Source organism: Triturus cristatus, chromosome 7 (genome assembly GCF_964204655.1).
Source record: "Triturus cristatus chromosome 7, aTriCri1.1, whole genome shotgun sequence".
Taxonomy (NCBI): domain Eukaryota; kingdom Metazoa; phylum Chordata; class Amphibia; order Caudata; family Salamandridae; genus Triturus; species Triturus cristatus.
In genome coordinates this window covers 535,308,975-535,336,484 of record NC_140590.1, presented here as the reverse complement: position 1 = coordinate 535,336,484, position 27,510 = coordinate 535,308,975, and the positions used below count along the sequence as shown (strand labels likewise).

Here is a 27,510-nt window from a genome sequence, read left to right as displayed (position 1 = left end):
AATGCTTTGGTGACAGATGAGCTTTTCAAAGATTGGAGGAAGGAGAAGGAATAGGCATTCCCTCTCTCTGCCATGATCATAAGGCTGTCCACCGGACTTCGGTGTCAACAGGCGGACCTGGTAGTGATAACACTAATTTAGAGATCTCAAGTCTGGTTTATAGTTCCGATGGAACTTTTTGGAGATTTTCCAATTTGTCTAACCATGTTTCCAGATCTTCTCCGGGATCACCGGGGGAATCGTCACCATCTAGTTATAAAAGGCTCTCTCCATCTTATGGCATGGAGGATTACTGGGAACGCTGGAAAGTCCCAGGTATTTCTCTAGAATTACTCGCCAAGATAGTACAACCAAACGATACCGATCGGCCTGGTCTCAATGGTTGTGTTGGATCATCAATGGCAACTGGATCCCATGGGGGCAGAAACTGTCAATATATAATGAACTTTCTAGCCTTGTTGGTTTCAGAGGGATTGGCAAATAGATCCATCAATGCTTTTCGACCTGCCATTTCTGCAGGCTATATTCTGAAAGAACAGCGTCTGGTCTGTAAACTTCTTAGGGGCATTTGATGGTCTCTTCCTCCTTGTCCCAGATCTTCTACACTTTGGGATGTTAATACAGTCCTGTGTCTTTTCAAATCATGGCCTGCAAACAAATGTCGGTCAAGTAAACAGATGTTGGCAAAATTAGCCACCTTTTGTGTTTGATATCTTGTCACCGGGTCTCCGACGTGAGAGTGTTCGACATAACAGATAGAGTATTCACTCAAGATGGGGTGACCTTTAACATTTCGAGAGGAACAAAATGTAACTTCAAAAAGTGTCCCTTACCATATGTTCCCTGCTGTACCCAAGTTATGCATTGTTAAAGCAATAAAGGATTACGAATCCACGACAGAAGATCTCTGGCCTCCGGGGGAATGGAAACTATTGATTGCCCTCACTAAACCTCCTAAAGTGGTTTCTCCTCCTACTATTGCCAGGTGGGCCATGCAAAAGGCTGGCACAGACACCTCGATATTCGGAGCTCATTCTGTGAGAGGAGCTATGGCCTTCGAAGGCTCTCTCTATAGAGGCCTGTTTAGAGGATATCATCAATGCGGCAGACTGGTCCTCGGATTCTATATTTAAGAGATTTTATTTGAAACCAGTCCAAAACCTGGCATCGCTGGTGCTGGAGAAGCTTTAAACTAGCCTAATCCTTGCCTCCGGTCCTGACATAGAATGAAAAATTTCTCAGTTATTGTAACAGAAGGTTTCAATTCAATTAAAGCCACGGAGGCTAGGATTAGCTCACCCTTTCATTATGCCTTTTTCTACACACCCGTTTGGAGGTTGAATTTTAGTATGTTCTTTATGAAATGTTTCATGTAAGTACGGATTACTTTAATGCCTCTTGATTCCTCATTGCACTGAGATTTTAACGTGTCTTGCAAACGTCCGAGGTGCATTTCTTTTGTAGGATGATATCTTTCTGAGATGGAAAATTCTTGATATTGTTGTTTACCTCTCAGGAATAGACTCTGGTAAACAAGATTGCACCTCTAAACCTTAGGAAGTGGTTGCAGAAAGAAAAAGGGAGAAGGAGCATCCACAGAGGACCTTGAAGGGCATTTCTGGCTGTGGATTGGATGGACTGTTTCCCAGTGGTTCTTGGGATCTCTAGTTTTTTTCATTGTTTTTTCCTGCATTCATATGGATGTTAATGGCTGCTAGCTGTTAAGAAGTTGGGAATGTGCATCTCACTGCTCCGTCCCAGTTTTACAATCCAGGCAGCCAATTTATACTGCGGTATGCACATTGCAAAGGCACGTTTGTAGATTTTTAATTAATTCAGCCAATCTTCAAAGGGTGGGGCAAGCATATGAAGGGAAGGCAGAGTCAGTCAACTAAAAGTGGCCTCCTTTCCCCAATGAAACAAAAGGTACATAGAATTAGCAAAACACTGTTAAAATTGGGAAACGGTAGGACATTCATAGAAGAATCATATCAAATAGGTATGATTTGTGCTACCGAAATGATTAAGCTGATTACTGTATGACTTGTAACATGTTAAAATCCAATAAAAAGGTTTATAGAAAAAAAAAATGGGTATGACTGCAAAGTCCAAAGCTTTAACAAAGCAGAGGGGCGATGGTTGGAGGATGCCGAGGCTTCTTTAGCAGAGTTTGAGGCCTAGAGCCTGTCGGATGTCTACAACTGGATCTCATAGTGCAGAGCCTAATTGATTTTAAAAGTTTGCACTGGGCTTCAATGCACCAGCAATTACTAAACTAGATTAATATACTAGATACTGATAATTGCTGGATTTTTTATATGCCCCCTAAATCCTTTACTCTAGTTTTACAGAAATGCTCTGGTATACCTAGCCAATCTTAAAAGCAAGCAGACCTTCAATCAAGCTCTCTCTTCAACACTTAAAGCAGTTAAGAAAAGAAGCAACATTAGAAATAGCATTAACCAAACCTCTGACCCTCTAAAAATTGTCCACAGTGAAATGTCAATGGCACAAGCTGCAGAAGTAATAAATAGGTGACAGGAAATAGACTACAAGGGGGCACTTTCACATCTACTAGATTAGCCCACTTTCCTGGATGTATCCATGATTGCATTATACTTTATTTGTTACTTTTACTTACTGCATGAGTGAAACAGTACCTTGGCAGGGTTGGGAATGATATCTCTATATATTGTAAGATATGAGCAGGTACTCTGGCAGAACTTTACAAACTTATTTTGAGTTGTATTTGCTTTGGAGTTTCACATGAATTTTAAATCCTGCATACACACAGACAGAAAGACAGACACAAAGTCCATCCACCACTACAAAGCAATAGGCAGGGCTGCAACTATACTTTTTAAATTGGATTAGAAGAAAAGAGAAAAATTCAGGGAAAAGCCTTTATACAGTCTACCTCAACCGTCTAATGTATCCAACTAGTGTAATGTAAGGTGCTCTGATACAGCGGTGGCTCCTCCATAGGGGCGTTTGGGCGTTACCCCACTGCTTTCTGGCAGTGCAAGAAGCAGAAACATAAAATGGTAAAAACTACCATTTTATGTTTCTGCTTCTCGCGCTGCGAGAAAGCAGAAGTGCCTGGTTGTGGGAGGGAGGGTGGGCGGTCCTGCTCGAGGGCAGGGGGGGGTGTGGCTTGCCCACTAATGTGGGTACTGACTGTTTGGGCGGCCCTGGAGCCGTCTAAACAGTCAGTACCCACAACAGTGGGTAAGCCACTCCCCCCCCGCCTTCGAGCAGGACCGCCCACTCTCCCTTTTTCCAACACGGAGACAATGGCGTGGCTGGGGCGCTCTCCTGCAGCGCCTCACCAAGCACTTGTGATTGGCTCCCCTGTAGTATCCCGTCCAGCGGCATCATGACTCACAGGCCGAGATTAGCAGCGTGAGCGTGACCAATCACCACACAGCAGCCTCGGAGGAAGCGCGGGCTCGAGGGAGAAAGAATGACTATCGTTACCGGCTGGCCGAGATTTGAGAAAGAAATCCTGCACGTCGCAAGCTGGAAGTTAAGTAAGTTGCTGACTGCTGTGTTAATTAAATGAAACAATCAGTACTTTAGAAAAATGAAGCGTGATCAGTAAAAGCAGCTTTTTTGGAAAGTTGGAATTTTCTGCCAGGGTAATCCTCGGAAAGAGCTGCACTAGTATGTGAGGCTTCTAGGCGGTGTGTGTGTGGGGGCTTTTAAAAGCTTTATTGTAGTTTTCAGCCTGCTTGATGCTGTCCTTTACACGTTCTCACCAGGTCTCTTCATTTTTCCCGAACCGGTCTCAGATTCATGTCCCGCAGAGGCTTTGTCCACAGTGTAGGGATTTGTAGGCCACACATTGTCCCCTGCACAGTGACAAGGACCCCCCACCCCACACTCGTACTATGGAGTGGCAGTCAGTTGGTGGCAGTAGTATTTGTGAAGGTGGGGGACTTAATCTTTTTGAAGAAGTCTACTAAACCACCTGTGTACAGTCTGCACAGCATTAGTTATCGTCACATCCACACACAATTCAATCTGTGTGCATGTGTCAGAGCGTTTGTGTGTCCTTGTGTCAGGGCTCGTGTGTGTCCTTGTGTCAAAGCACATATGGGTGTATCCTTGTTTTAGAGTGCGTATTTGCCTTCTGTCAGAGCGTGGGCGTGTGTGTGTGTGTGTGTGTGTTTGTGTCAGAGCATGTGTGTCATAGCGAGTGTGTCACAGCGCATGTGTGTTTATAATTCTCTCTGCAGCTGCCTAGTACCAGTGCTTGCACACGGTTGTTGCTTCACTCGTTTATTAGGTGATAGGGGTGAACAATGCTTTCACGCCCCACTACTTCTAAACTTCACCAGCCACCACTGCTCTGATACCCTCTAGCGTCATGTTCGCGCTATACAAACCTTTATAAATAAAATAAATAAAAAATACTTCAGCTGAAACTGCAAACAGTCCAAACCCAACTCACTAACAACTGTCCAAATCTTATATCAAGATGAAAAAGTAAAACCTTTAGACCCAAAAGCTCGACAGACGAATGTGTGATCTCAAAGATTCAAACTCACAAGTCAACCAAATTTCTATGAAAACAATGAGAACAAATCACATGCTAGGATAAGGTGGAACTCTGAAAATGCACTGGAATCTTATTCAACTCAACATATTTACTTTTATTTTACATAGTGGTGTCATTAATTACTTGTGTAGAGCTTAGTGCGTTTTTGTTGCTAAACTGGTGATTTAACAAAGTAAACCACAGATGCAGACTGAGGCTTAATCCCCGTACAGTGTAAACATTGGCTGCTAAAAAAACAACCAGACACTGCTGTAACTTCGAAGACGGGCTCTCTTTGCCATTTTGGGACGACGCATTTCTGCTGTAAGGTTCTGTTGGCTTCCTATTCCTACACAATCTTGGGCCATCGTTGCCGACCGTATGCAAATATGTGGAATGGCTTTGTTATTCATGTATTTATTGGTCTTGAAAAAGTCAATAAACAGATCACAAAATATTTATTTTTCAAACCGACATCTATAGCTGTGAATTACCGGAACAAAGAAATCATAAAGAATGCATGAGATTGAATCTAAGCACTAATATGTGTCATGGTGGGCACATTCTAAGTTTTTCTTTTCCAGCAGGCATGCACCATTACTGAAGGATTAACCACATGCAAATTAGTCTTTATCCAACCCTTAATGGACAGCCAAGCTCATACAGCTAAGCCAGAATCTACAGAAATGCTACAAACATTTAGCACATTTCATGACAGAATCATAGCTTTTAACCTCATTGGATATTCGTGTCAAAGGGGAAAAGAAAACAAGCACTGGCAAGAGTTATTGGCTTTGCCATGTCTTTTAGCCATGTTGTACAGCACTGTGGCGGCTGTTCAGTATTGCTAAAGGCTAGTGAAGTGGTGTAGAATAGAAAGGCGTAGAGTAGAGACGTAGAAGAGAGTAGAGTGGAATAGAGTAGAGACGTAGAAGAGAGTAGAGTGGAATAGAGTAGAGACGTAGAAGAGAGTAGAGTGGAATAGAGTAGAGACGCAGAAGAGAGTAGAGTGGAATAGAGTAGAGAGGTAGAAGAGAGTGGAGTAAAGTGGAATAGAGTAGAGTCGTAGGACAGAGTCAACTAGAGTAGAGGCATGGAGTAGAGTGGAATAGAGTAGAGGCGTGGAATAGAGTGGAGGAATGGAGTAGAGTGGAAAAGGGTAGAGGCATAGGAGAGTGGCGGAGACTAGAGTGGCGGAGACTAGAGTGGCGGAGACTAGAGTGGCGGAGACTAGAGTGGCGGAGACTAGAGTGGCGGAGACTAGAGTGGCGGAGACTAGAGTGGCGAACGAACAGAAGAGTGGCAGTGGCGAAGGGTAAAAGAGTGGCGAAGGGTAAAAGAGTGGCGAAGGGTAAAAGAGTGGCGAAGGGTAAAAGAGTGGCGAAGGGTAAAAGAGTGGCGAAGGGTAAAAGAGTGGCGAAGGGTAAAAGAGTGGCGAAGGGTAAAAGAGTGGCGAAGGGTAAAAGAGTGGCGAAGGGTAAAAGAGTGGCGAAGGGTAAAAGAGTGGCGAAGGGTAAAAGAGTGGCGAAGGGTAAAAGAGTGGCGAAGGGTAAAAGAGTGGCGAAGGGTAAAAGAGTGGCGAAGGGTAAAAGAGTGGAGAAGGGTAAAAGAGTGGAGAAGGGTAAAAGAGTGGAGAAGGGTAAAAGAGTGGTGTGGCGAAGAGCTGAGTAGAGCAGAGTGGTGTAAAGTGGCACTGTATGGAGTAGAGATGAGTGGCACTATGTGGAATGCAGTAGAGTATAGTGATGTAGACTGGCATGAAGTGGAGAGCCGTAGAGTGGCATAGAGCCTAATAGGGTGGCGTGGAGTGGCACAGAGGGGTGAAGAGTGGCCAATAGTGGTGAACAGTGGAGTGGCGTACAGTGGAGTGCCATGGCCTAGAGTAGAGTGGCATGGAATGGAACAAAGAGGCTTGTAAAGGAGTGTCATAAAGTTGAATTGTGTGGAGTGGCATAGAGTGGAGAGGCGTAGAGTGGAGAGGTGTGGAGCGGCGTAGAGTGGAGAGGTATGGAGTGGCGTGGAGTGGGTGAAGTGGCATAGAGTGGTGTGGAGGGGAGTGGAGTAGCAGAGCAGAGTAGCTTATGGTACAGGTACGAGTAAGCTAAACAATATTCAAAAAGGAGTTTGAAAACTTAAATTAAAAAAGCAGAAAGAGAACTGGAAACTGAGGATGTGTTCTGAAACACGTACCTCAATCACAGCGTGATTAGCAGACACAATAATTAAGCTGAATCAATCTGTGCATGCTCCAAGCTCCACCAAGCTCCACCAAAAGAAAATGAAGTGAAAACTAGCCTGCTCTGGGCAGGAGGCAGCTAAGAAAACTTAGCCAAGAAGAGTAACAACAAAGCCAAAGAACGATAAGCAATGTCTGGGCTCCAAACCATTTATTCTAAACAATACCACTAGCAAGCAAGAGCTCATGTGCTCTCACAGGTGAGATCTAAAAAAGAGATGCATTTAGGGAACAGTGCCCAATGGCACCGCCTTTTAGCTATTAACTCCGTGAGGGCTTGGGTGTATTATATGGTATAGCTGTGTGACTATAAAATACCCTTAGAAGAAAAACAAAGGGAGTGCCTCACGTAAGCAAACACCAGGGAGCGATTGGCATGTTCTCACCAATTTTCTCACTATATCATCAGCAGCACTTCATGTTGTGTGTGTGGTGTAACCTATTTGCTTGTATTGTGTGAACAACACCTCTCAACACCCCACAGAAGGTCCCTGCAGAGGGAGGAGAAGCTCATTTTTAACTTTTTCTTGTGACGAAGAAATTGCTACTCCCGCTGCGGGGACCTCCGAGGGGAAAGGGTTTTCTTCTAAGTGTGTTTTATAGCTGAACTCGGCACCTGACTTTTTGGGGGGTTTGATTTTACAGTACTCACATACAGGGGTGTCTCTTTAGATGTACACTAGAGACAGCACTATCTTAGATATCGATGAAGTGTACCATGAAAACTTGTATAATAAGGATTTGATGTGTGTGCCATACCAAGGGCTTTTGTGTATAATGTGATTAGTTGAGTGGAGGGCGTCCTTGGTATGTTTACCTCTCTTGCTCCTCTGTGTATATAGTAGTACCATTGTTCCGAAGCCTGGGAGACATTCACACTACTCCCCAGGAGGGCAAAACAGTGTCTGGTGGCCAGTAGCCATGTGGGGCCACTAGACAAACTGGGCTGCAGAGTGGCAACTTTCTAAAAGTTGCCTTTCCTTTAAAGTGACATTACATTTAACTTGGGCATCAAGTCAGATTTAATGCCACAATTAATTGGATACCCTGAAGCACCCATTGTAGTAATCCCATATAGAAATTAGCCGAGCAGAGGGGTCAGCCGGTAACTCTATGTTAGCCAATGGGGCTACTAACTTTTCCACAGCAAAACCACAATTTGGGATTGTTGCTATCAGGACAAATAAAAAAAGCATATGTCCTACTTTATAATATCTTGCTCGCTGCCTCAGGGCTCCATAGGCCTTCCTTAGGAGTGACTAACATATATTGTTAAGGGAAGTGGAGGCGTTGCATCTGTTTAAGTAGCAAAGCTGAACTAGCAGTTTAAAACTGCTCTTCCAGAGTGCAATGGCAGGCTGGGGGCTATTTTGTACTTTGTCCCACACAGGGTAGCACAACCAGTGCTGCAGTCTTGAGTGGGGACAATCTGTCTAAAATGCCCTGTGTACCCCTGGTACCATATATTAGGGACTGATCAGTAAGTCAGCTAATACCAATTGGGGGGTAGTCAATTCAACATATACTTTCTAAGGGGTTAGAACACTGGCACTTAAGTCTGGTTAGCAGGCCTCACTACACTGAGTCGAAAAATCAGCAGCTGTAGTCCAAATGGGGAAAGTAGTGTGCGTGGGGGTAACCTGTAATACGTCCGCTTCCTTACAACCTTATAATTATCACACCAATTATACATCTCTTATGGTTACTTAGACAAATCATTGAGAAAGGTTAATTTCCAGAACTGAACAGCACGATACAAACTCCAAAACAAGACGAAAGTAACCCATCCCCTCATTGACTGAATTTCTTTGTCTTATCCCCTCTTGTAATGCACTCTACCTTATGGCTCAGGCCAATAACTACGAAGAGGGTCATAAAAAATGTGAACAGTGGAACCTTCTCGTTGCCAGCACCTAACCTATTATTGCTCCAACAGTATTGTTCCTTCTATACTTGCAAGGGTCCGCGTGCACACCGAATAGCACCCACCGTCACAGTGCTAGTTCCCTCAGGAACCCAACAATTTAAAACAAAAGCACAGGTGCACCACACAACGAGATTTCATCAATAAGAACAGTTATGAAGTCCATATCCCAAAAAATCGAACCTGTCAAGTTTGGATCCCATCATTGTGGGTCGTGCTTTGTAGTTATTGACTAGTCGTGGCCTTTATACAGATGGCTTCAAAGTCTTGTTATAATAATTTGCCGAACGGGAAACAGCTCACAAGCAGAATTCTCTATGACCTTACAGCTCATGGAAGTATTAGACTCCACCATCATCTAGTGCACTGAAGAAGTCCTGCACTAGGACGAAACGCGTCAGTTGTACTGTGTATTGAGTCATTAGAACTGGACTGTTTTTTCTATGTAAAATGAAAATGGAATAAAAAGGAAAAATTGAAGAACTTTCTTCTTTTTTTGGATATAGACTTCATAACTGTTCTTATTGATTAAATCTTGTTGTGTGGTGCACCTGTGCTTTTGTTTTAAACTACGAAGAGGGTGCTTAATAGCTGTTACTGCCAGGAACAGGCAAAAACGCTTATTATTTGCCTTATTCTCATGCACTATGTATGACTCTGAAATGGATACAAAAAGTTACAAATAGTACACAAAGTACACTAAGTGACCATAGATTAAAATCCGTGATTTTCAGAAGGTAGACAGATCAAGGGCACTGGTCTATTTTACAGATTTAGGGAGTATCCTTGGTACAGCCAATAGGTTATTTTCACAGGCACCCGAAACATAAAACTGAAAAGAAGTATTAGTTGAATGACTTGCTCTCACCTCCATTATCCTCCTGGTACACCACAGCTTTTCCCAGCTCGATACCCATGCGCCTAGTGCAAGAAAAAAGATGCAAACAGATTAGGCTTCTTTTAACAATACTGGCCTTGTCTGTTTTCACACAAGAACACAAATGTTTACTATGGAACGCAAGGTGTCTAATGCCAAAGCAAGTGAAGGGAAGCACAAAAGATAATACTGAACAGATTCCATAAGTTCAGTCTCTCAGGAAGGAGGTGCTCGACCGCCAACAGAGGACCTATTTTGCAACAGTAGAACACTGTTAAACACCAATGGTTTACATACTGTGTCCGGCACTCAAACATCAACAAATATATTCCAAAAGGAGAGATAAGACAATACCATACCAGCACATAAAAGTCAGTAAAGAGAACAAGCAATGGCAAAGCCAATAGGTTTTACCTATGGAAGACCTATTAGCGCTGTCAATGTTTTTTAGGTCTCGCCTGGCGTTAGCAGTGCGCATGCGCTGCGCTGGCAATGCGAGGGCCTTTTGGATTCTATACAGATTCCGAGCTAGACGTGCACGCGGACGGACAGAAATGTCCACGCGTAGGACTGGATGCTGAACTGGCGGCGTGACACTCTGGGGACTTTTTTTGGGCTTGGCAAACTGTATTTTTCAATATTTTATGCTTTTAATAAGCAGCGCGGCATGCTGCGCGACTTACTAAAAGCAACAAATATTGAGGAAAAAAAAAAAGTCAGCAACCTTTGATTATGCTCATTGGAGCGAGTGTTTGCATGCTTGTTTGGAGAAGTCTCCGGGGAGTCTGTTTGCTGGATGTTGTTAAAGGTTTTCTTGTCGGCTCTGTCCTGCACCTCCCGGTGTAAAGTTTATGGCACATGTGTTTTTTGTTTTTTTAACTGGTGCCATCTTAGGAACATCAAAACACACAACAGTGCTTAACGGTTAAATTGACTGTAAAGCGTTGCCAGTGAAGGTACAGGACGTGGGGGAGGGGAGGTGACGAGAGACGCGTTGGAAGAGACAATACACAAACCAACAGGTCGCCTCACTGAGAGAGACACCGTCTTTTAGTAAACACCTCCTTGTTCTTGTTTTGTGTGGTGTGCCCTGCCGGTGATGCACGGTTCCCTTCAGTTCTATTAACAACACGCAAGCCTTCAAGCGTTCCATATTGGGGTCCGCTTGTCGCTGACGGACTTGCCCCGCTGAAGGGGAGTCCAAGGCTGGGGCCAGAGGCCGGGCGCCCCTGGGGGTCCGCTCAGGCTGGAAAAGAACGGTATCCGTGATCCTGCTCATGCCTGGTCATAGATGGCGAGGCTGAATGAACAGCGACAACAATAATGGAGAGAAAACAGAAAGCGTCATTATGAGCTGCTTCCATTTACCCAACGAAGACCTCATTACCGACAGAGAGAGCAGTGGAATCATCTCATTAACTGCTTGTACTTTTTTTCCCTGACTTAATAAAATGAGAGAAGGTGCCGAGCATATTAACAGCCTCCATTTTGCGAGCCCTTGCGCATCTATCTCCTCGAATGGCAATGGCATATTGGGTCCGGCTGCAGAGACTTAATGTAAAATGTCACTCCCTTCCCCCCACCCCCCCCCCAGAATGTGAACCTCCCATCACTTTAAAATATTAATTGGTCTTGGGATGGATGGGGCCCCCGAAGGGTTAGGGCCCGCTTTGCTGCAGCGGTTTCGTTGCGACCCTGTTACACACACGGACCATTCTGGAAGAGGTAAGATTTACACATAATGGCAGCGGGACCACATGCAGACGGGGATGACTTCCTTTCTCACGCTTGGGGTCTTTTTCTTTGCCCATAGATTTTATTTTACGTCAGATAGGAGCATAATTCACTCTTGTAGTTTTAACAGGCAACATTATACTCATTCGTGTTTTCAAAACTGCTTTCTTTGGGAATGACACAGCGCTGTTACGCAACTCCGAGTTTTGAGGTGGAAATGAAAGAAGACGCACGAGAAAAGTAACACTGCATTTCAAAGAGAATCCTTCTATTAAATGCGCTCGGTACAACGAGGAAAAGAATCGGGATTGCATATGGCCTGCGGTTAGGGTGAAATGTAAAACGCGGGCTTTGAAACGATCTGTGTTTTGCTTTAGCAGACTGACCTTTACCATATGTGGAACCGGGCACACGGATGCCCCTCGGAGTCGGTTTGAGAGAGTAAAGATAAAACGCGTTAGCCTTTGACAAAATGAAATCCAGGGGTCAGATCATGCACTTGCTTGAGAGGGCGCTGGGGATGGGAATAGAGAAGAAAGGGAGAGTTACGATTAAATCTGCAGTTGTCTGTCTTCCGTGGGGTCTGAGGGGAAGGAATACAGACGGCGTGAGAAGGGGGAGAACGGATGCGGAGAGTGAATGCACTGGGGCTGGAACCATTTTCGCAGTGTGGTTGCTGCCATCCAGGGCTTTAAGCCGGGTGCTGCCGGTGCTCAGCAGTGGCAGTTTTTAAAGGCAGGTGCTGAAACAGGTTCCTATCGGACTCTCCATTTTTATCGTCAGGGTCAAAAAAAAAAAAAAACGTAACTCTGCAATAGAACAACGCGTCTCTGTCTTTGATATAACTTCTAAGAGACTCGTTTTTCCCTTTGTATAGCGAAAACGTGGAGCGCTTTACATAAACACCAGCTACATTACACTAGGGCATATTAATTTTTTGAATCACAGGACGTCGGGCTCGGACATGTTTTCTCAGCTCGAAGGTCGGCTGTTCTGGCCTTATGCCACAACTTCGCCCACAACAGCGGCTAGCATTTTCAATATTCTATACATTGAAGTGATAGTTGTTGCCCATCTATCTTATGCAACTAATACCCATTGACAAAGCCAATAGTCCTGGCTTGTTGTAGGTGTAATGTTACTTGTTGTTTTATATGTCTGAATAAATGTACACAAGCAGCAAAATGCTAAGCACAGATTCTTAGCTTTAGTGTGTTGAGCCCCGCCCTTATTTACAGCAGCCACAGTCAGGCAGGCAACTAGAGACAAATTTCGGGGGGGGAAGGTGGGGGGGTCGTTGGGAGTTTAAAAAGATTTCGGGCGGGCTTTTTCTTCCAGCCAGAGGCAGAGTGGCTCTAATAAGGGGTGAGAATACAACACAAGCCTCATTAACAAGTAAATTGTCTTTAAAAGACCTGTGAAGTACTCGGGTGGGGCTGCAATTCGACGGTCGCCAGCTAACTCAGCACGGGCTGGCACACACAACAGGGGGGGGGGGGTGAGGGGGGCTGAAGCCCGGTGAGCCCAATGGGTGTTGCGCGCCTGGCACAGTCCTATGAGAGACGCCCCAGTTTTTTCATCCCACTGAAAGTCCTGCTGCCATCAATGTTACATCACTGAAGTAATCGGGATTGTGAAAAATCCCAGCATAAGTAAAGCCAATTAAAGAATAAGTATAGCCAATGACAACCCTAGACAATTCAGTAGTCGAGTGGTAAAGGTGTTGTATGTAGCCGGTAGTGCGTTTCCACTGAACTGGCTGCCAAATTCGTAATGACATCCACTTTTACTAATAAAACTATATAGGGCACAGATTATAATGTATGGAAATTGGGTTGCAGCAAACATCTATAGTTTGAACATCATGAAGTAATAATGTGTCTGGATTGTTTTGATCCTATCAGAAATGATCTAATACATTTTAAAACATTTTTTCAGTTCTTTTACAGGCATTTAAATGTGTTGTGTTACAAAAAAGCTTACAATACTGCGGCCTTTAATTTACACCAGCAAGATTGTCAGATAGTTCATTTTACAAAATTCCCGAATAGGTCTCGCCTTTGATTAAGTTATAGCCATTTGCTTTGCAATAAAATACCATTAGCAAAGCAAATGGCTTTAACGTAATCAAAGGCGAGACCTATTGCATTTTTAATGCTTGTTTTTAGTTGTTGCACGGCTTAAAATTAATAAAAACAAAGCACTATGGTGTGACCAGCGTTGACCGTGACACAGTGCTCTTTTTGTTTACTTTTAAGCCGCGTTGCAAAACAGCTTGCAATGCTCTGCTGGGGCTGTTTTGCCTTGTGAATTCTTTTTTTTTTTGTGGCAGACAGGAGGGCCAAAGGGGGCATTATAGCAAGACAAACAAACCAATGCCAAAACGGGAGGTGCGGGAGAGGAGGGAGCAGCAAGAACAGACAGAAGGAGGGACGTGGGAAGCAAACACAACACAGATGTGGGGAACAGCAATGGGAGCAGCAAAGGACAGCAGGAAAAACCACCAACAAAGGATAATGGGAGGAGAGAGGGATGGGGAAAGCTATACAAGGGAGTAGGAGGAAGGCGGGACATGTACTGCAGAGACATGCAAATGTCAAAAACTAAAAAAGTAAAATTAACTGCAAAAAAGACACTGAACGCAAACAGGAAACTGTATTTGGTCCATGCTTCACAACAAGGACAGAAACATGAAGCCCAGGAGGAAGCCGCCGACTGATAAAAATCAAGGAAACAGACTGCTTCGAGGCTGGGTCATGGCACACATTTATCATCAGCATCCTTCAATCTTTTCCAACAGTATGGATTATGGCAGTAACGTTCCTAGAGGAAATCTTGGTGGGCTTTTCATAGCACCTCTGGCCAACTTGCATGTGCTAATTAATTATTGCCAGATGTTGCCGTAACATAAATAGGTAGAGCGTGCAAAGTCCAAAGCTGTTAGTATATAAACCATGATACACAGATACTTTGTATAACCAAGGTACAGTAAATGTTAGCTTTTGTTTTTCAATCAGATGACATTATGCTCTACCCATCGTACACCTATTATGTAGGCGTTTCCGGATGCAAGTTTTTGATTTCAACAGGAGAGTTTGGCTCATCAAACAGGCATCCAAACCACAAAAAACTGCAGAGGCCGGCTCTAAAATTGACCTCTTCAAAGCCCAAAGGGCAACACAAACCTTTAAAAGAGGTGGCAGAGCTCCATCTTCATAATAAAATTAATCAATGGGTGATGGTGTACTGCCGCCAGGGCACAAGTGCAGTAGCAAATGAATATCATAACACAGCACCAATGTTAGGTCTCCTACGCACTTTGCATCACGCACATCGACAAGAAGTGCGGCACAAGCTCTCTCCGACACATACATGCACGCGTTTATACCTGCACTCAAACACTCTGAGAACAGTCCCTCATCCACTTACCTTCTCAAAGAGTATGAAATAAGTATCAATCAATTCACACATGCTGACATAATGATGAATTTCATATTGAACTCGATCGATTCATCTATTGAATAATTGTGTTCAGACTGGGGCAAATATTTTTAATATCCGTTTCTCTCACACCCGTGCACTGACCACTCAAAATGTGTGTCTATTTGTTCACACTATACAAACGCATGTACATTTAGGATGCCTCTCACACGCTCATTCACTCATACTGAGCTCTACATAACCAACACAGAGGCAAAAGGCGCACAGGCTATGCACATGCACACAGAAACAAACCGTCACATTTGCATCCACTCAGCCTGCGTTATACACAGACAAACACTACAATGTAGATTTTAGTAGTGTGAGGTCACAAATTATGCACCTCACACACACACACGCCAATTCATACAAGATCAACATATGTACAGACAATTCGCCTAACTCCTTCATCCGTCCAAAACATATGCAAACACAAAAACAACACTGTGAAGGGGGGAGGACTTGTTGGCATAAGCAGGCACACATGATATTGGTGTACATTTCTATGCAGTCACGACATACATGCCCCCCGCCAGAAATCCCCAGTATTTAAAATAAATACAGGCAATCAGTGTACAAACGTATGCAGCCACACACTATGCACACTTCTATGCACCATCAACATGAACTCAGTCAGGCAGTGTTCACTCGTATGTAGAATCAATTTTTCCACACACACACTGCTCTCAGTCACATCTGTGCAATGCAGAAGTTTTTTTGTCACTATAATAAACTATAGAAACACTGCGAGTCTGTGCCTCGTACTCAATTAATTCACAAACTGTGTTGCACTCAGTGCATTGTGTATCAGTAAGGTCAGGAGGTTGTGGTGGTAAAGCCTATTCATTCCAGGGCTTTGTAGGACAAATAGTGTGGGCCATACAAGGTAGCTCAGAAGCTTTCTGAGGTTAACTGCTTAGTGGACACGTGTCCCACAAGAGAAGCCAAGTGGCTGTTGCATGTGAACAGGCTGAAGCCTTACTTCAGGAGAGATTAAACAGTGAATGTCATGGCTATGGCAGTTGAGAAAAACAGCAAGTCTCTTACGGACTTGCTGCATAGGGACATGAGGGATGGCACTGTGGGAGAGGATCAGCTAGGCCCCAAGTTGACGCCTGAACAGCAAAGGGAATGTAGAGAGGTGAAAGGACAGCTAGCCAACCTCTTCTCACTGACTAAATGGTTAACAAACATCTGTGAGCATGACACAAGGAACAGTCTACCAGTGATGGGCAGGATGTACAGAATGTCTGACTGGGTTTTAGGGTACATTAAGGCAAAAGTTGCTAAAATGTTAGACCTGGGGGTCCTTGAAAGATCTCGCAGTCTGTGGTTCAGTCCTGTGATGCTAGTGCCAAAGCAAGGGTATACAGACTTGTGGTTCGGTGCAGACTACCAAGCCTTCAATAAGGTAAACAAAATAGATATCCATCCAATCCCAAGAGCGGATGCATTGGTTGGGTCTGCAAGATATTTAATATATCGGACCAGTGGGTTCTGGAAGATTGCTTTGGCACCAGATGCCAAGCAGAAGACTGCATTATCTATGCCAGAGAGGTTAGATCAGTTCAAGGTGATGCCCTTTCGGCTAATGAATGCTCCTGCAACTTTTCAGTGCCTGTTGAGTCATGTTTTCACAGGGCTGGAAGAGTTTTGTGTGGCCTACCTGGATGACTTTGAAGGGTTCGGCAATTCATGGCAGTTAAAGTAAGACAACAGCAACAAACAATGGACCAAACCGATGCCACACATACAACGGACATCTCCCAAGACAAAAATTATTGTTGAATCAAACAATTTCAATATAACAAGGTGTGCACACACTGCAAGCACATTCTACCAACGACTGCCAACCTAGGTTAGGTGAAAACAGAAACAAAGCAAGCAGAGGTGCACTACTCCTACAAAGGTAATTCTGATTCCAGATATATCCACAATTTTCCGGTAGTAGTAGAGATTCTTCTCTTTATTGTTGCATTGTTAATACATATCAAAAAAAGGTCAGCCAACGTGTTTCGTCCACATTGATGTGGACTTCTTTAGGGCACAAAGAGAATAAGGAATATCTGTCCTCACATGAGAGAAAGAATTACTGAGGTCCATTCTTCTTTGGTCGTTGGAAATATATGTATTTCTCAAAAAGAGATCCATTCAATAAGAGACAATCGTGAGGATTAAGAAGTCCCCAGCTATATCAGGGTACATCTATTTTAGCAACCTGTCTGTGCTTATTCCTTAGAAGTCAATAGAAGAGGGCAAAGGATCCGCCCCTCATCCAAAACTGTGACTGGTGTGGAGCAAGCATAAATCATGGCGCTTCAAGCCAATTTCAGACGTTTGAGACATGGCGCTTCCTAGACGTATTCCTTATTCTCTTTGTGCCCTACAGAAGTCCACAGGTATGTGGACGAAACACGTTGGCTGACCTTTTTTTGATATATATTGACAATACAACGTTAAAGAAAAGAATCTCAACTACTACCAGAATATTGTGGATATATCTGGAATCAGAATTACATTTGTAAAAGTGGTGCACCTCTGCTAGCAATTCAACGCAAGACCACCTTAGACACCTAGGAAAGGTTCTGGATAGGATATAAGAGGCAATATTGACCTTCAAGCTGGCCAAGTGTCAGGTGGGGTAGTCCTCTCGTCTATCTTGGGCAGGGGAACAGTAAGATACACCCGCTGGTTGCCAAGATTTTGTCTGTGATGGAGTAGGAAGTGCCTACTACCCAGAGAGCTTTTTTTGGACTCACCGGTGATTACAGTAATTTTGTGTTGAACAATGCAAGTATAGTAGCTCCAGTGACTGCTTTGACCACCAAGAAGCAGTCCAGGAAAGTGATTTACACTGAGGAGTGTCAAAGAGCTTTTGATAAAGTTAAGAAGGCACTATCAGGGGTATGGAATTTTCCAAATAATCTAGTTGTCCAAGGGACAAAATGCCACTGAGATCTACATGTCCTGTAAAATCCACTTGTCCCACCTACCCCCGTTCCACAACAAACCAAAGGGCTCCGGCTGACAGAGAAACATTAATATATGTTTGCTTTATTAAAATCAGTAAACCATTGAATGCTGTGCAATAATAATGCTAAAGGAAAACTTGTCAAGCGATATTATAAATCCCTTTTCATCCAAACATATAGAAATACAACAATAAACGATCTTGCATGGCACAGGAATCTGCTCTAAAACTAGTACTTCAACAGTTATGATAGATGTGGCCTTTTATGTCCGCACACATGCTTTGTGCCTCCTGTTGTAAGCCAGAGATCAATAGCTCTGCTGGGGTCATAATCCTCAAAGTTGGGTCCTTCTACCTTAAGAAGCATTAGGTCTTGGAGAACATCTTGATTTAACCGTGTTCTTAGTGGATTCTTAATGATATTCATGGCAGAAAACACACGTTCAGCTTCTGCTGTAGATACACTGAATGTGAACATCATCTCCACAAGCTTTAATATATTAGTCAACGAGTAAGGTTTTGTTGCTAGCAGGGTGGAATATGCAGGCAATACAGGAATACCTTTGGTCTGAAAGCTTTTCATATGGGTTTTAAGTCCACAAAACTCCTCTACAATTGCTAACCTCTCGTCTGTGGTGAAAAGTACCTCAAAATGTTGTACAATTGCCTCAATATCAGAGAGCCCATATGTATAGAGCTCCTCTCTACTTTCTGGCCACAGTGTATAATCAAATGCCTGAAAACCTTGAACTGGCATGCTATTAAAATTTTCAAACCTCTTATCAATGTACTTAATCATACTGTCAATGAGTTCACTGTCACTTTGGACTGTTGCTGCTGGTGGGCAGTGTCCTGATAAATTTATTTCCCAGCCATCAGTAGAAATGTGTCCAAACTTCTTTTCTTCAGGGTGGTACAGTTTTTTAAACTGCTGCATATATTCACCCAGCTCACTCTTTAGGCCTACTAGGGTCAACGCACACCTCTCTACAGCAGGTGGAACATGCAATAAAAGCAGTTCATTAGACTGAAAGAATTCTGAAAGCTGAGACACTGGCTTCAGAACATCTCTCAGACTGTAAAGGTTTTTTATAAATGTAAAACTAGTAACAACTGAGAGGTACTTTTTTGCCTTCGCAGCAGAATCATCACTACCAGCTGCGACCTGTCCCAAGTGTAGAACCACTGTCTGCAGGTTTTGTTGCATGGCTGCCAAAGCCCTGGTTTTGCTGGAAACCCATCTAACCTGTTTAATATCAGTGAAATGTGCAAAGTTTTCATCAATTATTCTTGAAATTTCTTTGGCATCTCTTCGCCTCTTAGGACTATACCAATAGAATTTGAAAATCCATTTCAAAGTTTGCTCAAACTGACAAATAGAGGGATGGGATTTTACAGCATCTAGAATCCCAAGCTGAAGCTTGTGAGCTACACAATGGAACGGAAGAAGAAAAGGAATGTCTTTCTTTAGGAGTGCTGCAACCCCTCCCTTAGATCCCATCATAACTGCAGCACCATCGAAATTGACAGCTATTAGTGATGGACCTGGATGTTCTGCAGACCTTATATCTACTAAATCCAAAGATAACCTTTTAATTCCTTTAACTATACCGTCCAGAACTCCTTGAGCATGTGCATGTTCAAGTGGAACAAGATCTGCAAATAGAGTGTAGGGTTTCCCACCATTGACTACTCTGACCAGCACAGTTTCCTGTTCAGTGATTGCACTATCTGTACTTCCGTCAGCAATAATGCAGATGAAGCGAGAATTTGAAACTATTTTTTTGATGTCCTGTCGAAGTATATCCGCCTCACATCTTATGAACTCTGTGGCTTTTTCGCGGTTTGCATAATTTTCTCCTATATCCACACCTGCTTTCTTCATAGCCCTACATAGGGTGTCCATGTCTGAGAGTGGCTTACCTTGTTTTGCAATTAGGTAAGCATTGTTAAACAAGATGGTCAGTTTCTTTCTTTCTGTTTCCTTCAGTTTTTGCAGTGCTTGCATGATGAGGGGCTGCTCTGTAGGGACACTGGAATTTGAGGTACTCGCTGTAGGGGTCTGACATTGCAAAGTGGTTTCTTTCATTTCCTGGCGGTGCCATGAAACACATGTCATATGTGCCTTACTACTTTCATGAGCTCTGATTGGTTCAATGCGCAACTGGTCACATCCACTTAAGAATGCATTCCTACCGGAACCCGAATAGCTGAGTGCTATAGTAGGATATTTTTGGCAAATAGTGCAGTACATTTTTGGTCCTTCCCCCTCCGGACTTTCCTTCAGGGCTAGCCATGGCCAGGATTCCACCCAGTGTGACTGAAAAACTCGTTTTCTTTTTTCAGCGTCATACTTTTTGTTCTTAGTTATGTTAGGATTCTGTGCAGTGCTACACGGCCCAACGGCCTCAGTTGTTTTTTTTGGGTTTCCTTCTCCTGGGCTATCTTTATCACTGTCTTTACTTTTTTTGAATCCAAAGCTAAATAGACTTTGTTGAGACATATTTGCCTGTCAACTGGACAAAAAGTGATCAAGTATGAGACTACTTAATTCAGTTTAAAACTCACTGTCCACAAATGTTGAGTTATTTATAGCAACAGACTTGTCTTTTCTCAGATAGGAAATTACGCTAAATCTTGAATGAGGTTTCCTCCTACATTTTTCCAAACTTCGAGAATCAAGGGTTGCTGCTGCCTGCTGCAATGAACCTCTATGCTGCCTCTATGCTTCGTAGTGATTCTGTTTCATGCAAAGTTGTGAACGCACAGCTGGTGCTACACTGGCTGGCACTCTAGACCTAGAAGCCAAGAAAAGAATGTACACTAAGAACAAGGATTTGAGCTTTGGAAAAGTACAAGCTAGCTTTCATAAACTTTAATGCAAAACTACCATCCATGTTACCAATAAAGAATAAATGAAAAACATTAGAACTGACTGCTTGAGAAAGATGATTGATGGAGTAAAGGAAAGAATGAACAAAGAAAATAATGAAAGGTAAAAGAAAATAAGGCAAAAAGAAAGGAAAGAAAAATAAAGAATTAAGGAAGGTAATAAAGAAAGGAAAGGAAAAGGGAAGATAAACAGGAAAGGCAGAAAGCCAGACGTGGTGAGCCCTACTCCTTGCGAATCGGTAAGTTATCGAAAAAGAAAAGAAACAGCAAAGTTGGGAGCTTCCTAATAATAAGAATCGTTTTTTCGCCAAATGTACCCTCTTTGCATTTGCAACTTTAATCAATTTTGTAATGTATATTTGTCGGTGTGTTTATGCAGTTCTGGGCTGAAAGTAATAGTTCACTATTCTATATTAGGACAGTTAGGACTCTTTAAGTTATAAATTACAAGTCACCAACGGATGTCTCTACTGAAAGCATTAATCTGCAGATCTGTTTCCATCCTATGCACTCTCTGTAATCGACTTTGTACATGTTCTTTACCCCCTTACGCACTTTCACTAACTTCACCGAGGTCACAACCTCAACTATACAACTCAACTATACAACAGGGATCTCCGCTGGCGTTTGTGTGTTTATTCATGCATGAGTGTGCGTGTGATCTGTGTTTGTTTTTCACTATTGACATCGCTGTACAGGGGGCCTAAAGCACTTGGCAAGGGGTCTCAGACAGAGAAAAGACACGTAGGAGGTCGTGAAGGGTGGAGGTCGCACGCGCAGCATGTTAGCAGCAGTGTACGATGGCGGACGTTAAAACCTGGTGGCCTGCCATACTCTCCTGCCAAGAAATACAACTGACTTAAAAACACAAGCCGGCATTGAGGAAGAGTCGGAGCAGAAGAGCGGCGCCAACGTGCGCATGTTTTATGCACAAGTACACAGGGAAAGTACAAACAGGAAGGAACAAACCTGTGCCCAGATTTGTTAGGATCAGAGGTAGTCTATGGAAGATGAAACAAGGGGAGTGCAGGTCCACCGATGCAGAGAAACGTATGGCCTTTAAAGGGAGAAAGACTGGGGGGGGGGGGGGGGGTTGATCTACGTGCACCGGATGCAAACGAACCTAAGGCATATAAAGGGGAGGAATTGGGGGTTATACCCCAATGCAAAGGATCTAACTGGTAAATGTGGTTACACATCAATCGAAGCAAGGTAACGCCTAGCCTTGAAAGGGAGAAAATGGGCGGGGGGCGGAACGAGGCATTAAACTGATTCACACCCATGCACAGAAACATGTGGCCTGCGCGGCCTGTGATGGAAGAGGGGCGAGTTTCGGGTTCAGACTCTGGTGCAGAGGTCGAGGAGGACGGTGTTTCGAGTCCACATCCACCGAGGCACCAGAACCCCAAGCTTCACTCTAACCCGCCGGCTCATCCCGAGATGTGCGCCTCCTAGATAAGATAGCCGGGAAACAACGCCACCTAAACCACAACGATACAAAATGTGACATTTAATTATTCTGCAGTAGCCTGTAGCCTGGAGGCAGATTAACATCTCAGTAGTGCAGCTGCCAACACACGCCTCGCGGGAGGTGTGCGACTGTCTGCTGGGACCGCGGCGACACTTGAAAGCAAAGAGAGCACAGGAACGAAGCTCACGGCGACAACACACGTCCAAACACAAAGAGTGCCCGATATGCTAGCTAAGCTCGCTAGGTCAATGCACCTGATGCAGGGGCCGGCTAACCTCACCCAGGCGCACTTGATGCAGAGATAACCTCACCCAGGCGCGACCTGCATTTCCAGTGTTGCCGACCTAGCCCGCCATCTTCTATGGTCAATGAAACCCATACCACAGCAATGCGGTTGTGGTGGAGTTTTAAGAGCTTTGGTAATTGGTGGCTATCCACGTTCCAGTTAGTGCAAAGATAGTGGTCTCTTAATTGACACTGACACATAACTTTTTTTTTTCTGTCTTGACCGCACATACCTATAACTTCTGAAGAAGACGGACCCACGAGGCACAGCAGGGCAGGGCGGGTGAGCTGCGTCTGCCAGTAATGGCGCGGAGGCTACGTCTGCGAAAGCACGTACGTACGCATGTACGTACGCTCTTGGGCGAAACCATTGTCCCCGCATTAAGCAGGTGGCATTTGCAACCCCCCCCCCGTACTTTGCATATCAGTTGCCGCGCTAAGCTGCAATACGCGGTTCATAGTATTTTACACGGCCAGACACTATCTTTCCCACATCGTCCGCGGCGACCCTGGCTACTGATAACGGCGCACCAGGGCGCCGCGGCACAGTTTGGGAGCCACTCTAACGTGATTAAAAATATCTAAATGTCTACATGACCGTCGGACATAAATAGACAATAAATCTTCTTGCCCGTGAATTAAAACAACATGGTTCGGGCGTCGGGCGATATGATTCCCCCACCCCTGCCTATGGATTGCACCTGTACTGAAAGCACCGGACTAAAGTCAGCCTTTTATTGTACAGACAATGCCTTTGACAAAGGAAAATCAAAATCCAGGACACACGTTACTGGGTAAATGCGCTGTTTGCCAAAGTCTCTTGCATTCAAAATGTTAGCATATAAGATCCACGCAAGTTGTTTACGGTCTCTTCAAAATGTTTAATCTTTATGAACACAACCAGCCAACACGTGTTTTGTCACATTGGGAAGTGTCCGTGACTTCTTCAGGGTTGTAAGTAAAGCGTCGGTAACAGGTGAGGTCACTCCGCCGGTGAGGATTCCAACCTGGCTGGTCTGGTGAGGATGGGACAAATGGACAAATCCTCGTAATTGTGTGGTGTCAGGAAAGTGAAGCTCTGGAATGCTAAAGGAGATGTGAGAGGGACCCAAGTAAACGGTCCACTTTCAATGTAAGAACCACCGGTGTAACGGTGATCCCCAAACAAAGAGCGCCTGTAAATCAGTGTGCGGCGGGTTCGCCGTAGTAAAACTTCTGAAGTGGACTTCCGGAGCAGAGGTGTACCAGTGCCTGCTGTCCACCTGAAGCGCACCCAGTAACGTGTGCCCAGGACTGGTTTTCTGCAAATTGTGCGGGTCTCTACCCACACACAATTAGGGGTTTTAGGGTACTTCCCCTATACTGGTTGCACCGTGCCATACGGCATTGCAAATACACCCAACGCAAACATAGCAAGGGGCCATACTTCCTGGCATACCCTAAACCCTGTCCATTAGACATAGCCATTGACAAAGGAGCTGGAGCGGTGTTAGCTCAACTGGATGACAAAGGTAGAGAGCATCCCGTAGCCTTTATTAGTAGGGGGTTACTACCGATAGAACAGAACTGCCATAATGTGGGCCCTTGCATAATTTCGGGCCACACTTGTTTGGCACGAAGTTGGTGTGCAAACGGATTATAAGCCACTGAAATGGTTGATGTCAAGGATGACAACATATAAACACTTGTAAATTAGCTGTACAAATATTTCAAAACATAGCTGCACGGAAAGCACAAATGAGGAATCTATTTAATTCTGAGGTGTGACGGAAACAGATTTTAACAGGATCAAAAAGACTTAAGACAATTTACATTACAATAAACATTCGCCGAAACCGCTTACCCACACATTCTCATTTGCGCACTTCATAGTTTATCAGTAAAACTGTATATTTGTGCAAATGTAATGGGCGTTTCAATGGAAAAAAGAAAAAAAGAAAAAAGAAAAAAAGAAAAAAAAATCACACTATGCTACCACACCATGCTTTAGTAATAGATTTGTGACAGTGTGCTTCAAAATGCACCACTGGACACATACTGCACCCATACCACTCACCTACTGAACAGGTGTGGCTTCTTTGCTACAAATGTTCTTTGTGCAACAATTGCCTTTTTCAGGTGGAGCCTAAGGGCAGCAAGCATGCGCTGTTCGCTCTGCAAAGCATGCTGTAGTGGAATATGCCATTAAAGCTCCACCCACTATCCGTCTACATTTGTCATTGGCTTATGTGATTTCTCTTTGTAAATTCTGGCTTCTGATTCGTACATAGCCTTGTTAGTCCCTCCTTAGTACCGCCTTGTCTTCACTTGTAACCTCCCACGAGGACTGGCCCTTTTACTTCGGTTGTTACACGATACGCTTTATGAGATGGTGAGCACTATTTTCTTTAATGCTCTTCCCCTACTCCACCCATTGCATCGGAGCACCCGCCCGCTTTGTTTTAAAATTGTAATATATTTTAATTACAGCACGGTCCGCTTTATAGCGGCTTCGCGTATTTTATTATTTAAATACGGCGTGGTTCGCATTCACTTTAGCGGCCACAGCCTTTTTAATTTCCAACACGGGCCGCTTTCACTTTAGCGGGCGCTACAAAGTATGTATATATATATATATATATACACATGCATACATACACACACATACATACACACACACATATATACATATACACATATACATACATACACACACACATATATACATATATATATATATATACACATATACATACATACACACATATATACATATATACACATATATATTGCTGTGAGTTTCGTCCTGTAATAAAAATCAGGACACTGTTCCCGTAAGTGCTGGTGTGTTTGTGTACCAGGAGCTTTGACTGCACGCGGTGTCCGTCACCGCGTTGGAAGCACCCGATCGCGAGTGAAGGGATTGAGACGGAAAACTGAGCTGGATAGAGATATATATATATATATATATATATACATACACACACATACATATATATACATATATTCCAACCAAATCAGACTTCTTATCAAAATCAGACACAGACACTGGAGATGCTTTTAAGCCATCCGGCTTTGGTATTTATTCTTCACGTAACGCGTTTCGGGACAACTCCCTTGATCACATATATGTATACATATATTATCTACTGGCGGTCGCCAGTAGATAGTTATAGTTAGGATCGTGTTTCCATAGGAAATCTGAAAATTCTATTTTGAATAACTTTTGCGGCGGTTGACGAATCCTCGCGAAATTTTCAAAACTAATGGGGCGCTCCGTTCAGCTCCTACCCTGAAAGTCTCGGGGTGATTCGTCAAGTAGGGGCCGAGAAAAAAGGGGGGTCCCAAAACGCGTTTTCCCCATGCATTTTCCCATAGGACCTTTAGACACAGCTACAGCCCGAACGGCTGAACAGAATTACTTGAAATTTGGCAGAGAGGTAGCCATAAGGTCAAGGAAGTGCCTTTTGCAGGTCTGGTGTAAATCTGTTCAGTATTTCCTGAGAAAATAGCATTTAAAAACATATCAATATCTATACGCGCGCAGGGTGCGCGCACCGTGCGAGCACCCTAACGTGCGCGAGCGTAATTCTGATTGGTGGTTACATGTTAGTCAACGTTCGAATCGGTCGAAATCAGGAAGTGTCGGCCGCCATTTTGTTTGTTTTCAGTGCGAGAGTGAAAAAGGAAGGAGGCGAACGTGATAAGGGGGCAGGGTAGAGAGTTCCTGACCCCCTAGCCTTTGTCAGGGGGTCCCTGAAGGACCCCGAAGGCAGAACATTTTTATTTATTATTTTTTTTTTTTTTTTTAAATCGCTGGGGTGCGCGCACGGTGAAAACCCAAAAAAAAATAAATCGTTTTAATACGTAGTTTATTGTAAAATAAATCTATACAAAAAAAATACATAAATAAATTAGCATTTAAAAAAAACGTACAAATTCACTGAAAGAACCATAGGTTTTACACACGTTATAGTTAGGAATTAGCATTTAAAAAACCTTGCAAATTCACTTAAAAAACCATAGGTTTCACACATGTTATAGTTAGGTGGATATTTCACTCGTAAAAAACCAATGAAATTCCCCCGTTATAGTTAGTTCAGATAACTATAACTCGCGCGACCGCCACTCTATCACAAGGATGATGTCATGAGTGATGCCACTGACCATGTCATGAGTGATGTAATATGTGACATCATGAGCAGTGGATTGCGGGCGCGTGAGTTATAGTTATCTGAACTAACTATATATATATATATATATATATATATATATATATATATATATATATATATATATATATATATATATATATATATATATATATATATATATATATATATATATATATATATATATATATATATTTTTTTTTTTAAAGAAAATCTTAGACGAAAGCACCAAACGCACTTTCACTACAATTGTGGCCACGCCCTCTTTGTTTAGACACGCTCACGGTAACCTGAATATGTGAGCAGTGTCTAAAACAAGCATTTGCAATGCACTAGGTCTCGCATTTATGCGAGTTTGAGCTATTGACATTGCAAATTACAATGCCTTTTATTTATGTTTTAAAAACGAAAACAAAAATAAAAGGCACTGGCATTTGCAATGTCAATAGCTCAAACTTGCGTAAATGCGAGACCTATCGCATTGCAAATGCTTGGTTTTTTTGTGAGTTTTTTTTCCCCTTAGCCCAGCGTTTCTGTTTCCAAAATGGCGTCGCCCGTGGGTCGTGTGTTGTGCAGGGTGGGACCAAGGCTGCGGAGAGTGCTGTACGGAGGACATCTCATGGCGAGCCAGAGAAGGGGTAAGCAGCAAGCGGGACTGTAGGGGAAATATCGTTTAAACAGAACCGCCATGGACAGTCTAACAGGGCACTGGTTAAGGCAGCTGAAAACAAGACTGTCACAGAAAAAGACATTGAAAACAGACTAACTGCAAAGGTGCGTTAAGTAGAAAAAAGGCGTGTGCAGTAAAGGGTCATGGGAAGAAAAGATGATGCATATCAATATGCATTAACTTTTGAAAACAGCAATAGCATGGAGTATTGACAGGAATAAGGAGCACGGAAAGTGGTTAACGCAACAGTGGCATATGAGAACGTAGCCCAACAGATTC

At 43.5% G+C, this 27,510-nt stretch overlaps 1 protein-coding gene across 2 annotated transcripts in view; it reads right to left on the bottom strand.

Annotated features, from left to right (window-relative positions):
• PRPSAP1 (phosphoribosyl pyrophosphate synthetase associated protein 1) overlaps window positions 1–27,510 on the bottom strand; it is a 188,928-nt gene that overhangs the window by 101,333 nt on the left and 60,085 nt on the right. For both annotated transcript variants that reach the window (XM_085616928.1, XM_085616927.1), the window contains exon 2: window positions 9,569–9,621. In XM_085616928.1, the coding sequence (XP_085473054.1) occupies window positions 9,569–9,621 (53 nt within the window). The remainder of the gene's footprint in view (window positions 1–9,568; window positions 9,622–27,510) is intronic.